We start from the raw sequence: 14,966 nt of genomic DNA on the forward strand, positions 1-14,966 counted from the left end.
ACACCCTGTACGAGAGACACCGTTGACGCGAAACTTCCCCTCGAGTGTCCTGACTCCTCGACGTATCGCGTCGCGAAACGTTCGTCGATCGCGAAACGTTCTCGTTTTTCCATTTCACCGGAAAAAGAGACGTTTCGTGTGTGTAAATCTCCGTTGCGCGATGCACCGACGTCCGACGCGACGTTTCCAACGCGAAAAAGTGCAAACTTCGCTCGGCCGTGCAGAGTCCTTGTTGCGCGATTATCTCGGACGGCGACGCTGGGAGACGAGCGTCGGAAGCGACGGAAAAATACGCGAAACGGTTCACCGGTCGTTAATGCAGGACGGTTAATTAAGCGATTACGCGCGTCCGCGTCACGAGTCGTCGGAATCGGAATACCGAGAGAGCTCGAAATGTCGGCTATTCGATTTCCCACGGACGTCGTAAATTCGTTGCAACGCGGACAGCGCTCGTACGTGTATACAGTATGCCCCCGAAAAGTCGAATTTTCGGAGAATTTATTACCCGTAGACGCGCGTTGTTCGATCCTGAGCAAAGGACTATTCGAAAGACGCAAAAGTTGAGCATAAATTTTGTAACAGGTGTCCCATGGAAAATTGAACTCGAACTTTGAGAACGCTCACCGAAAGATCTCGAACGAGTAAAGTTTTTCGTATTGTTACGGACTCGTGTAATTGAAAATATCTCACAACTCCGAAACCAATGATAAGGTTTCAATTCGGTGCCACGCGTTCAATTTGGTCTTTGTTCCTCGTTTCGAATGCTACCTTTTCAGAACACCCGTTAGAAAGTAATTTACACCCACAAGTAATTACACCCACTAACGGATTCTCGCCTCCTCGTTTTCCAGGACACCCTGTACACAGGTGTTTCTCGATCTCTGCGACAAAGAAACTCACCGATACACTCCTCGTTACCAGATCGATGGAGATCCCCGGTGCGTAACGTGAAACCCGTTCTCCGTCTCGACCGTTTGAAACGATCCACGTTCGTTCGTCCCTCGCCACACCCTCCGTTCCCTCTATTGGCCGATCTCTCGGTTCCTCCTCGCGAACGCAAACAACGCGCGTATATACGCGCCTTTCGTAAATGTCCGTCTACTTTTCCGCGTGTTTCGCAGTCAAAGGAAAAGGCCTCGTTTAAACGAGGCTTTCTCGGAAATCGGTTTTAGAGATTCACCGGCTGCGCGTTTCGTTCCACACTTTCGATGCATTCCACGCCGCGGAATTACCCAGTCGATTGCGCCGCGAATTACGGGACAGACTGCACGTATATGCGCTGTGCATATATCCGTATAAATATAGATAAATAGATAGATAAATAAATAGATAGATAGATATGTGGATAAATAAATAGATATATACGTACAGGTAGATAGATAGACATCACATATACATATATATATATATATAGAAGAAGCTCGGTGAAAACACTTTGGTGTAAAAACAGAGTTAGTGGCGTAATCCCTTCCCCTCTTTCGGCGTCGTCGGTGCTCACCCCTGTATCAAGGGAGGGTCGGTGGGGGTGAACTGGCTTCTCCCTCGTTCCTCCGCGGGATGCAGGAGCCGAGCGTCGCGGACAGGGGCGTCGTGGGGCGGGTAAGAGGAAGTACACGGTACACGGAGGGTCGCAGGGACTGTAACGGGCTGAATTCAGGCTCTTCCTGTCTTAGTGGTGTGGCGTTACCATGGTAACAGACTGTAAGCCGCTTAACACCACCCTCTACACCCTTTCCCACTCGCTGGAATCCTTGTGCTTCCGACGTCGAGTCAACCCCCGCGCCACCATCCCCGATCCCGCCGCTCGCGCTGGCGAATCTCGCTTTCTCTTTGCTCTCCTCCGCCCCCACCCGTTCGGGAACGGGGGGAGGGTGCTGCGCCCTTCGCCACCTCGTCTGCGTTCAAGAGCAACGAGTCCACGCACGTTTTTGCGCTTCGTTCGTAACGAGAGGTCAAACGTCCTCCCTTTGCTCCGCGACGCGGCCAACCTGGAATCGTTCGACCCCCCTTTCGCGTAACAGAGATAACAGAGATCGTTAACCGATTTAACGCGATCGTAGATACCACCACCGATGTCCGACACGCTCGGATTCAACCTGCTTTTTTTCGCACGTTCCCGGACGAGGGTTTCGAGCACGTTTGCAAGGGTAGTTTTCGAAACATTCTGTTCGAACGGGACACTTCAGATCCGTGAGTCCACGCGAATCTGTGGAACTCGCGCGGAAAGGGCCGAAGAGATACACACATTGCTTCGAGCAATAATGAATGGAGACGACGGGTCGAGAAAGACCCGGTGCGTGTAAAATTTCCTCAACCTCGCGCGTATATTTGACAATGCTCCAAACGTGAATGCAATGTTGCAAATTTTACGACAAATATTAAACGACGGAAACTTGGAGCATGACTCGATACGTTTAACGTTGTCTCTCGCGTCTGTACCGTTAACTACAGGTGCGTCGAGGAAAATTTTTCAAACTTTTCCGACTCGTCGAACGAGAAATACCCGCTCGTTGAAAAGAGCGATGAAACCAATACCCTGTCGGAGGGGGGTCAGGGGGTTCGGTCCGCGCGCGTCACGATATTAAAGGCGTAATACGGTAAAATATGCTAGCCACGGCGACGAGATTCATTTCGAATCGAGTTTCGATCATCCGAGGGCCCCCCGCTCTCGGTTATTTGTTCTCCCGAGCGGATCGTCGAAGGGTGGACGAACCCAGGAGGGGGTTCTCGAGGGCCGAAGGGTAAAGAAAGAAAGGTTACTAAGACGACGACGAACGGAGAAAGGAGAGGCGACCGGGGGACTACCGGTGAAAAGAAATCGCGTTCTCGAAGCCGAACGTTTTCACAGGGTGGCAGGGCACCCGCGAAGGGGACGGGGAAGCGTAAAGGGGGGACACGAGACACGGAGGAAGGGTGGTCGCGTGTCCGTCGAGAGGAAAGGAAGGTGTGTGCGCCGCTCTGCTGACGAGGAATTGAATGGAGGGTGAAAACCATCCTCGGAATCACCGCGCGCGAGGAGAGCCATCGGGTATTCTCCGCTCCCGGTTATTTTCTCGTTTCAACCGGAGGGGGGTGCTCGCGCGAGCGAACCAGCGAGCGAAAAAGCGAGCGAGTGAGGGAAAACGAGCGAAAGAGTGAGAGACAGAGAGAGAGAGAGAGCGGAGAGAAACAGAGGGGACCGAACCAGCGTTCGCTCCGATCTCTTCGTCGATCACCGTCCCAGACAAAGGACCACCCGGATGCCGACGTGTCCTAGCTCATCCTCGATTTATAAAAAAAAAAAGGAGAGAGAGAGAGAGGTAGAAAAAATGCAAAAGGAAGCGGACGAAAAAAAGAGCAAAGCGGAGAAGAATGGATTCGCGGCTCCGTTGTCGTTTCGATAGCGATCGAATCCGACTCGAAAGTTCTCCCCGATTCTCTGTTCTACAACCGAATCTCCGGATTCCGCGCAAGAATCCTCCGAAGATCAAAGTGTGTTCTTTTTTTTTTTCTCTGGTTTCTCTCTCCTCGTTGGAAACGTGCGCGTACGTTGAAACGCGGTGCGTAATTGCGAGGGAAAAGAGAGAGAGAAAAAAAAAAAGTTAAACGATGGGGAAATATCGACGCGAGCAATTTGTAATTACCCGGACTCGTGGCAGAGTTATTGCCGGGCATTGTCGGGTTGTCGCGCGGGAAGCGCGACGGATTAAAAACTGCAATTTATATTCCGCCGCGATCGTAGAAAATAATTAATGTCTGTCGGCGCTCTCCCGAACGATACGCTATTATCGCCGGACCGATGCTTCCTCCCCCTCGCGGTTATCGTCATCGCGCTCGCCAACGGGGATTATGTATTCTCTTTTGGAAGAAAACCCGAGATCAAAGAGGTCGACGGGACGAGATACATTCATCCGACTTTGTATCGACTTTATTTTAACAGGAATACCACCCCCGGTGTATTTCAACGACCGTGATGGTATCCGATCGGACAACGCGCTCGCGCGTATTAAATAACGCTCGCAAGAAAGGCTCGTCGATGCGTGGCGTTCGCAAAATCGCAATATCCTCGCCTAGAACCGAAACGCGGTGTTAATTGCCAAGCTTCGTTCAGGAATTGCGTACTTCGTACCGTAGAAAATTCCATTCGATGCCGTTCGTGCGCGCCGTTTTCTTCCAAGTCGGTGTTTTAACCAACGATTATAATTAACAACGGGCGAGAACAGCACGGAAGTTCGATTTCGCGATGACTCGCTGAAAGCGAAGCTACAAACCGATAATTTCATTCGATTCGCATACCGTGGATGGTAATTAATTATCACCGTGGAAAAAACTTATCGACGGTTTGTTTGTATATCCCGTGCCGGTTTTTGCCGGTCGAGAACGTCGATTAACACAATTACGCGCACGACCGCCGTGTGCAACGTTGTTGTTTATTAAGACACCGGGGCAAACGCGTTTTTCTCCGATATAATTATACGTATGTCGATTGCCGCGCGACGAAATTTCCATTTAATGTCCGTTAACTTTTTTCCCCATACGGTGACCTCCGATCCCCGCGGGAAGAACTTGTATCCTTGGACGCGATTAGAGTTTTTTCCTGATGGCTCGGAGGGCACGGATGATCGAACTTTATTGAAGAAAAAAAAAAGAAAAAAAACCAGCTGGACGCGTTTCGTCGTACCGTTGAATTTATCGTACGATGGTTGAATTTTCGAGAAGGTGTCCCGAGAATGTTGATTTCTCGGATCGACGGAACCGGAGCACTTAATCGATCGACTGTGACACCCTTTTCACCGGTCAGAAAGCCAGGTGTACGTCGATGAACGTGACCCCGAGCGAATTGGGTTAACGCGGTTGCTACCAACATTCGGTTGGGTAATCGTCATCGGTTCGTGTTCATCGTAATGTTTTTATCCAACTTCGAAGCATCTGCGAGTAAAATATATTAAGTAGGTCGACCGAATACGAATAATCTGTCTCACCTGTGCGGGACTGGTTCATAATTCGTGCTCGATTTGTTTACACGAACGTAGAACGAAAAGACACGATTATTTCTTAGAGTTTAGCGCGTCGCTGGCGCGTCAGCGATATATTCGTACGAGCGATCCAACAACGAGAACTCGTCTCATTGATCCCTCGACCTCTTTCAGGTCTCCAGCCTGCCAGCACCAAAGCGCAACCCACCACGATCAGCAAGTCTCACAGACCCAGTTCCGGTGTTTTACCTCAGGGTCATACCCCTGGACCCGGTCCAGGTGCTCAACAGAACAGCAGAAGCTTCGCGGCCGCTCTGAGGAACCTGGCCAAACAGGCAGGCCCGGCACCTCAGGAAGAAGAGCCCCGCGCGAGTCCCAAGAACCGAGCACCGCCTCCTCTGGTCAGAGGGCCTTCCCCTGCCAAGGTGAGTAATTGTACGACGATCCACCGACCCCGTGTCCCCTTTTTCTTTTTTTTCTTTTTTTTTTTTGCCCCCGACTAAACGTTCGCGAGTCCGTCCACTTTGAGAACCCAACAAAAGAGCCCTCCCTTTCCCCGCAGGGTACGCTTTCGTAACCGTCCGATTCCCATTCGGGCCGCTGAATGGTGTAACGAAGCGAACCGCGAATCGATCGCTAAATTTTTAACCTTCTCGTCGACCCCGAACCTCCCGAAATAGATGTATTCGACCTAAAAAAAAATAATCTCGGTGCGAAAATACGGGGGGAAAACGTAAATTTGGTTTCTCGTTCCGGGTGTGTGTGTGTGTGTGTGTGTGTCCCAAAACGGATAATTCGGCGCAAAGAAAGATATTCCGTGCCCGAAAATACCGTGTACGAAACGCAGGATAAAATTAGCTTCTCGTCTCGGATTTATTACTCGGTTTTGGTACACCCTGTAGCTCGTCTCGATGTTCCCGTAGCGACCGGAGGTACGTCTTTCCTGCCAATTTCCATGGCGAGCTCATCCGAGCGGCAAACTCGTCGCTGGTTCGCCCCACGACTTCGTCTCGAGGCTTCGCGATAAACTGAACACGGGGGATGGGGTGCGGACCGAAACGAAACAAATTGTCGAGCAAGACGGAGCGAGCGTCTGGGGAGGAATTCGTCGTTTATTCGCGTACCGCGAGACCAGACCGTTCCCCCGTTTTCTTCTCTCGCGAACGAATCGCGCGAAATAAGAGGAGAGATTCGTTCTCTCGAGAACGAAAAAGAAATTCCCTCGATAGTCGCGATCGAAACGTCGACGACTAACGAACACGGGGACATTTGTATTTTAGGAACGGTCCACTCACGAGAGAAGACCAGAAGAGATTCCCTCCTTGTACACGACCGCCAGACCCGCGGACACCAGCAAACACAGCGTAACCGCCGCAGCTTCCGAATTGCTGGCACGTTCTGGCTTTCAGCCGTATCGGCCCGAGCATCATCCGGCCCATGCTCCGCCGGCCTTTGCCTTGGACCCTGCGGCCTACAGTCCCTATCACCACGGTCTCTACCCATCGCCACACCTCCAACACGCTTATAGGTAATTTCGCGACACTGGCTGCCACGCGATCTGTCCCGCGATCGGGCCGTAACAGCCTGGCCGCGAGCGACGCAACTACAGCTCGACGATTTAGAGAGGCTCCCCCGCGGGCGGAACGAAACCTGGCCCCGCCTACTTTCCCACCGAGCACCCGCCCACCCGTTCCTCTGTCCCGTTGCTTCCCCGGCGCGATAACACTTTCGCGGTTCTTCGATCTCGTAACCTTGTTCCGCTTTTTAATCGATCCGCGTCAACGAAATGAAAATTCTTCAGACGGTCGAGGTCGGTGGAACACGATCGAGGTAATCGATCCAATCGGAAACTGAATTTTTTTTTTTTTTGCTTTACGCGAATTACCTTCCATTTCGTTGTATTTCATTTTCGCGCGTAACGCGTGTCTGTTTTTCTTCGCGCGTGGGCTTCCAACAAAAGTTGCAACGTTCAAAATAAATGTTCGCGCGCACATTTATCGTGCACACCGTGGCGAGGACCGAGAAATTATCTATATCGAAATTAACGTCGGTTTCGAATCCCTGTTACTATAATAGGACTTCTTTTAAACAGTACCAGCTGCCAACCGATATCCACGCGTCTTCACGTCGCGTCGCCTGCTCTCATCCCCGCCACTCGCCCCAACACGCTCTGGCCACTTCCTCGGAAGATCGTTTCTAAGTTGTCGAGCTATACATTGCGAACGTTCGCCGCCAAGCGACGAATCGGGTAGGTCTCGTTCCGTATTGACGAGAATTTAACGGTGTGCTTTTTATTCCCGATACGCAGATTAGAGGAACAGTTGTATTTGGAACGGTGTGGAATGCTGAGACCGCCGTTGTTTCCCGGGCTACCGTCGTACCCCCTCTACGGGTTACGATATAGTCCGGACATGCTACCGCCCGCATCCCTCGGAATCATGTCACCCGTGATGCACGAACGGTAAGTGAAAACGAGAGGGTATATGTACACTCGACTCTCCTATAACACGGTCGACCCGTTCCGTGTTACATCGAGACCTGGACAAAATCATTCGTGCTGTGCGAGGGTTGTCCAACTCGATCCAACCGTGCCACACAATATGGGACGGTAACTTTGACCACCTTGAATATCTCTGTTATTTTTAGAGACACGAAGAAACTTTGTTAACAAAAGTTATACGGTACGGAAGGGCACGTAATGCGACGGTGATAAATTTTTTATAGACTTTTAGAGGTCGCCTATATTTTTTCAAACCGCGTATAGTTTTCCATTCTTAGTAAACTAGCGAGCGTTTGGACGATTCCAACGATCTCGAGTACAAGGTCGCTCGATAGTAGATGACACTCGCTACTTTACCAGCGATAAAAAGATACCGTTTAAAAATAAAAATAGCGGTAACCTCGAGAACTCTAAAAGTCTTCCAACTGTAAAGACATTACATCGCGACGATCCGTTCGTCGCGAACTTTTTCAGAATAGAGTTTCTCCGTGTTTCTAAAAACGACGGAGACCGTTCGAACAAAAGCCAGTTCCTCGGGCCGCATATGAAGACCGTGTTATAGGAGGACCTTTGCAATTCTTGCAGCATGTTTTCGGAGTACCGTGTTACGAGAGGGTCGAGTGTATATATCCGTTCCGTTGAGCGAGCGATCCGAGCAACGCGGATCAAACGACCGTACGAAAATTTCGCGCGCGCTCGTTTCCGGTAACCGTTCTCTTTTATAAACGGCGACACGGTTCTCGTTTCAGACTGAAACTGGAGGAGGAGCATCGCCTAAGGCAAGCACGGGAACAAGTCGCACTGCGGGAGGAGGAGGAGAGGAGAAGAGCGGCACGAAATTCTGCTTCTGCCGCCCCGGTACCCGCGCCTGCACCTGCATCCGCCGATACTGCAGGTGAGCGAGTCGCTCCACCCCCCACTGCCTTTCATTAAAAAGAAAGCATCGATTACGAGCGATCGCGAGACTTCTCTGTCCCGCCGTCGCTTCACACGCGCGGAAAATAATCTTTTCTTTATCCTCCTGCGAGTGCGTCGCCCGCTCGCGGTTTCTACACATCGTCCGAGACGCCTCGATCCACTCGTCCAGGTCTACCAACCGCGAGAACCATACCTTACTACTATCCAGAACCACCCTCCAACCCCTATGACACCCGATAAACTACCACCACCACCACCACTACCACCACCACCACCACCACCGTCTACTGTCTTCGCGGTATCATCGTTTCGATCGTCGTGTCGTTTTCTTCCTTCCGTATCTCTGTTCTCAAAAGCTTCATTTTTTATTCGTATCGTTCTCGTGTTCCCGCGGAGTTTCATTGTCCAGAGGAATCTTTTTATCTTGTTCTCGGTTTTAGTCCTAGAATCGGTGCCAAGCGATCGAACCCACGGCGACAAACGTCGCCGGTAACGCTCTACGTTCGAATAATCTGTGTACCGCAACCGACAGTTCATCCCGTAACGGATGAACCGAGCGAAGCAAGCGAGGAGAAGTCGTTGTAAAATATAACCTGACTGTGAATCGAAATCGACAACAAAAAGAACATACTACGCTTCTAATTTTAATCTAGATTATAATATCGAAGTTTATAGTCATGTAGTTAATCGTTTCGTATGGAGGTAGGATCGATATTTTCTAGGTAAGCGCACACACAAGCTCGACGGTCGAGTTTAAGTTTCACGTTTCGTCGTTCGGCTTTCGTTTAATTTTTTTTTTCTTCAATTTTTTTTTTTCTTCAATTTTTTTTTTTTTTTTCTCTCGCAAAAAGAAATTCAACGCACGCAGTTCGGTTGGCCACGTAAAACGCAAACGCGCGGTCTCCCTCGCCACCCTCCGAGGGAACCTCGTTTCGAACACTCGCTTCGTAGTCGAGAGGGTGGAGATAAGAAAAAAAAAGGAAAAAAAAAAGAAAAAAAAACAAAAAAGAAAACAGAAAGAAACGCTGCTGTCGTCTATCCTAGATTCGGCTAGGATTAATCGAAAAACAGAGTAAGATGCAATCAATTTTCCGAGGCCCGATTTAGCTAAATGATTTTGTTTACCTGTAGACCGAAGTCAGACTTATCGGCAACCGCCAACGACTATCCTCTCTGTTCATGTCGGAAGAGTAAGTCGGCCTTCGGTCGGCCGTCAATCCATTTATATCGTATTCGAGGCAAATGTGTTCCAACTAATTTTTGTAACGTTGGAATGGAGACCTCTTATTCATGTACAATGACAATGTTCGTTACATAGTTAATCGTTTTGTAGTTAGTAACGTCCTTAACGGCGAAACTTCAACATAAGAGTGCACACCTTGTATGGAAAAAAAGAAACTTATTTTTGTCGTTGTTACGATCGATAGCCCCGCTCGAAGAACGACTTTGCGTCGTTGTACAACAAAAGAAAACAACAGAAAAACAATACTCCGTTTTTTTTTTCTATCAACTTCTTCAGCGTCGTTGTTTGCCTGCAAACGAATTCTTCGTTCCTTTTAAAACGTTCGACTTTGTATTCCACTGGTTTCTCATGTGCGTATGTACGATGCGTTAACGTAAACATTGTGTAGTTTAACAAATGATAATCGGTGGGCGTCAGTCGTTGGTAAATACACGCTCCTTTTTATTTTCTCAAACTCTTGTGCCTCCTATTGATATCAGTAGTTTTGTTTTTTCTCTTTTTATTCTCTGCTCGCCCCCCATTTTTTTTTCTTACCCCGTTTTCTTGTAAAACCACCGCGAGAATGCGTCGAAGAGGAATTTCCTTCCGCGCGCGTACGAACCGATCGAGCTCCCTGCGCGAAATCCTACGCGCGATCGGCCGATATATTAAAAAAGAACAAAAAAAGAAAAAAAAACGATCCAATTACGAACAATTTTGTATCCTCTTTTCCCAGGCGCGGTGCACTCTTGCGTTAGTTCCCGCAACTGTTTTAGAAATTTGCAATTAAACACTGAATGTCAGAATAATTTTTCTTAATTGTAGTGAACACGTATTTCATCCGTCATTGACTGAATCCACCGATGTATATAACTTTGTCAAACATGTTCTTTTATCAAAATTATACCGTTTTTATATAATTTATTATGTAAACATGTATATTTGGACTATAATTGAAAATAAACATTGCAAAAAAAAAAACGTGATCAAAATTCTGCTTGACTTGGAATTCTTGACCCTCGATTCATTTTCTGAAACAGTTTTGGGGAAGATTCGGTAATTTCTGTCAAAGGCTACCAGACAATTTGCGTGCCGCGCGATAATTGCAAGAAATGTTGACTGCGAGCGTCCCGATCTAGTTAGCGATAAATTTCTTTCTTTTCCGATCTATATTACGTTGTCGAAAATTCATGGAAATTCGAATGGCAATCATCCCCAATACTTCGCAAGCGAAAAAATACATTAAAGCTATCTCCGATAACGACACGCTTATGTACACGGACCATTCCAGGTAAGTTTTCAAGTAGACGAATGATCTCGTTGTCACGAAAGATTGCAATGTTTTCTTGCGCGTTCCGTTTGAAGTGTTCTAGAGGATTAACTCCGAGTATTCGCGCGGAGTGGCCCACAGACGTTGCGTTACGGTCGTACGAATGATTTCCATCCGAGCTAGCTGTCCGAATATCCAACGAACGATACACTGCGACGATCCGTGTTTCTCTCTCGCAAAACGAAAACGAATGGTAACAGCGCACGAGACACGCCTTAGGCTGCCTCGACCAATCAGATTTTAACGCTTCTCCTCGCGCACGAATCTAACAGACAAAGCAAAATAATAATAATAATAATAATAATAATAATAATAATAACGATGATAATAACGATAATAACGATAATAATAACGATGATAATAATAATAATAATAGTAATGATGATGATGATGATGATAATAAGAATAATAATAGTAATAATAATAATAATAATAATAGTAATAATAATAAGAATATTAATAATAATAATAATAATAATAATAATAATAATAATAGCCGAAAGCTTGAATGTCACGCGAGGTAGTAGCATAGAGCTAGAATTACCAAGTGCCGAGTGTCCTGTCGCTCTAGACGATTCGTTTGCCGTACTAAATAAGCCCCGATAGCGGTAGATCAGTGGAAGATTACCAAGCACTGTGTTCGGGATTTGTTCCAGCTAGGAAGCCGACCATAGCGGTTCAGATGCATAGCGACCGGGAGCGAGAACGCGAGAACAGAGAACGACCGAACGGGAGCGCGAGCAGTGGTAGCAACAACAACGGAACCGCCAACAACAACGGTAACAATAGCGTCGGATCCGTCGGGAACAATCACCATCAGTCCAGAAAGGAGGATCAGTCCTCCGCGGCAGCTCCACAGTCGACTCAGCAGCCACAGTCCACGGATCCAACGGGAACACCGAGCATCTATCACTCTCGTTTGCCAGCCTTCCCGAATCCAGCTGCTCCCATTGGACCACCACCGTCCCTGGCCTCGGCCTCCATCTGTTCCGTCAGCTCCACCGCCATGCCGCCTCCTTTGGCTTCTACTTTGCCCCCTCTGAACCTTGGACCTCCGCCAGCTATAAGCTCCGCGCCTATCGGCCCTCCTCCTATACCCTCTATAGCCTCTATGTCATCCTTAACGCCGACGGTAATAGGACCACCGCCGCCACCTCCGCCCCTAAGTATGCCTCTGGCGCCTATCATTTCTATACCCTCCCTCCATTTGCCTCCCGTACCCCCGACCACCATTCATTCTAGTCAGCACACAGCTACGATAATGAGCAGCGCGACAACTACCGTTACGACCTCTATATACCATCAGCAGCAACAGCAGCAGCAGCAGCAGCAGCAGCAACAGCAGCAGCAGCAACAACAACACCAAGTGCAACAGTCGCAGCAACAACCACCACCTCAGCCGCAACCCCCCTCCTCGTCGCAACAGCATCAACAACGCAACAGCAGCAACATCAGCAGCAGCAGTAGCAGCAGTAACAACAACAGCAACAACAACAACGCGGGTGGTACCACCACGAGCAGCAGCTCGTTGTCGAACAGCGGCACAATAACCACCCACGTGACCCACAGTTTGACCACACCCAACGCCGTTCCCTCGACCATGAGCAGCGTCAATCACATGACATTGACCCACAAATCGCCGCCGTTGTCACACGGCGTTCACGCCTCGTCGAGAACCAAGGACGCGACCAACGCGATCAACGCCAACACGACCGCGAATCCTTCGACCGTGACCACCACGATGACCACCGTCGCGACCACATCGGCAACCACGCAACCGGCGTTCGTCAGACCGTTCGAAGACTCGTTTCGTTCCACGTCTAAGCCCCAGCAACGACCGATCGTGAACCACAATCACAGCATAACGAGTCAGCTCGGCCATACGGAAACGCCGATCAAGTCGCCAGCGACCACCACCTCTACCGCGTCCCAAGCGATAGTCGGTCAGATGATGCCCGACAACTCCACCGCGGACACCGCCAAGACCATCGGTCTTCATCAATCCCTCTCCCAACCGATACCCTATCCACCGCAACAGTTCCATCATCCTCATATACCCGTCTCCCATGTACCAGGTCTCTACAAACCGCCCCACTTCACGTCCGCGTCCAGTCATCAGCATCATTCCCAATCCAAGATCAGCGTACCGACCTTGACCACCGGCAGCGGTAACAGTGGCGGTAACGGCGCACCGAACGCGACCGGTACCAACTGCGCGAAACAATCGAGCACCCATCATCCGAACGAACCCGGTCAGACCGCAGTGACGTCCCAACGAGGCGACAGTACCGCGTCGAACGCCGTCAATTGCACCCCAAATGAAAAAACGACAGGGAACGCGAGCTACAACGGTGGTAGTCTAGTTACCGGTAACGGGGTCAAGCTCCCCAATCACGTGAACTCGCACCACAAGAACAACGCGGACGCCACCGTTGGCAAGGACCTGAAACCGAACTCGTGCAACGAGAAGATCGAGAAACAAACGACCGCGAGTCATAATCACAAGGGTAGTAGTATGCTTCAGGAGAAGCAAACCCATCCGACCTACGAGCAAGGGAAAGGTCCACCGACCGCCTTCCAACCGGCGAACTTCAATCTAACCGAGAAGGAGACCAAGCCTGAGGTAGAGTCCAAGGTGCAGACCGAACCGAGTAACGTTTTGTCCACATTATCGTTTCAACCGAGTTTTAAGTTTAGCATAAACGACATCGCGCAGAAACCGATAGACACCACTCAGCTGATGCAGAGCATCAAATCCGAGGAGGTTCTGCGCACCTGTCAGAACGTGTCCAACGTTCTATTGCAGATACCAAAATACCAGGAGAAACTGTTAAATTTCTCGAACGAGCTGAAAACCACCGCATTTTGTTTCACCGACAAGTGCAATAATTTGACTGAGATTTCCGTGAAGTGCGAGCCAGCGGTGTTGAACGTGCCCGATCTGAGCAAGGCTCTAGTCAAACAGGACACCACCAGCGACAGGTCCTTCCTTGTACCTGAGAAACCGAAGGAGTTGACGTCCTCGCTGGATCTGGCCGAGAGGAGGCGGAAGAGGAAACGGGAGAGGAACACGAGCCTCGCTTGTAGCTCCGACTCTGAAGGCGACGAGGACGTCAAAGACGTGGATCTATGGATCACCAAAGGACCACCGGCCAAGTTACAGTATTCCGAGAAGAAATTGGCCTTTCTCGCCATGTTCGGTCTGACCACTTTGAGCATGAGGAACGGTAAGGACGACTGTTGTCGAAAGAGTACGCCATCTCTCGAGACGAGAGGAGAGTCGATGTTTCGGAATTTTTTACAAGTACTATAAATGTGCCAGTAGTTATGTGTCTAAGATCTATCGAAATAAAACAAACGGTAAATGTATCGCAAAAAGAAGAAGGCTAACGCGTGTTTGCAACTTCGCTCTAGTGTACAGTCTACTAGTTCCCCCACCACCGCACGCATTGCGTCGCCATTGGTCAAGAACAGTGTAGTAGATCGACCAATAGCAACCCAATGCGTGCAACGGTAAGAGGTACATAAATATTATACTTTGCAGGATAGTTCTACCAATTATCCTAAAATGAGTGTAAATATAAATAAAGGAGTTTCTCCGATCCTAGTGATCGGAATGAAATAGAACTAGTATTTATGAAAGTAGGTGGTACGTTTTAAAAACTATCGATTTTTAAAAATTCACGAGGTGTGGTGTACTCTCCCTAGAATTTCTGTCCCGTCTCTACGTTTTCGTTCATGTACGCAACGCTGTTACAGAGATGGAGCTTTGCAAAGTGGAGAAGAGATACAGATTGAACCCTGATCCGCCGGACGTACCTTTGGAACCGGAGTCGGTCATCGAATCTGTATTACCGATACCGCGGGAACATCCGGACGTATTGCTCCATGCGCCAGACTTTGAGCCAAAAGTTGGTTTCCTGAGGACCATAGGCCTCGACGTGATGCCTCCTAGTAGAAGAGACGGTGGGTAGATACGAGTCCGTTGGACCCTCTGTGCTGCAGACGAGAAAAATGAAACGACTCGCGATTGAATTTACA

The 14,966-nt window shown here is 49.2% G+C and overlaps 1 protein-coding gene across 2 annotated transcripts in view; it reads left to right on the forward strand.

Annotated features, from left to right (window-relative positions):
* Px (MAP7 domain-containg protein plexus) overlaps nt 1-14,966 on the forward strand; it is an 86,950-nt gene that overhangs the window by 69,770 nt on the left and 2,214 nt on the right. For both annotated transcript variants that reach the window (XM_076318942.1, XM_076318943.1), the window contains 6 exons: nt 5,130-5,380; nt 6,236-6,483; nt 7,264-7,416; nt 8,205-8,350; nt 11,582-14,152; nt 14,685-14,891. In XM_076318942.1, coding sequence (XP_076175057.1) covers nt 5,130-5,380; nt 6,236-6,483; nt 7,264-7,416; nt 8,205-8,350; nt 11,582-14,152; nt 14,685-14,891 — 3,576 coding nt within the window. The remainder of the gene's footprint in view (nt 1-5,129; nt 5,381-6,235; nt 6,484-7,263; nt 7,417-8,204; nt 8,351-11,581; nt 14,153-14,684; nt 14,892-14,966) is intronic.

This window comes from Ptiloglossa arizonensis, chromosome 8 (genome assembly GCF_051014685.1).
Source record: "Ptiloglossa arizonensis isolate GNS036 chromosome 8, iyPtiAriz1_principal, whole genome shotgun sequence".
NCBI classification, from domain to species: Eukaryota; Metazoa; Arthropoda; class Insecta; order Hymenoptera; family Colletidae; genus Ptiloglossa; species Ptiloglossa arizonensis.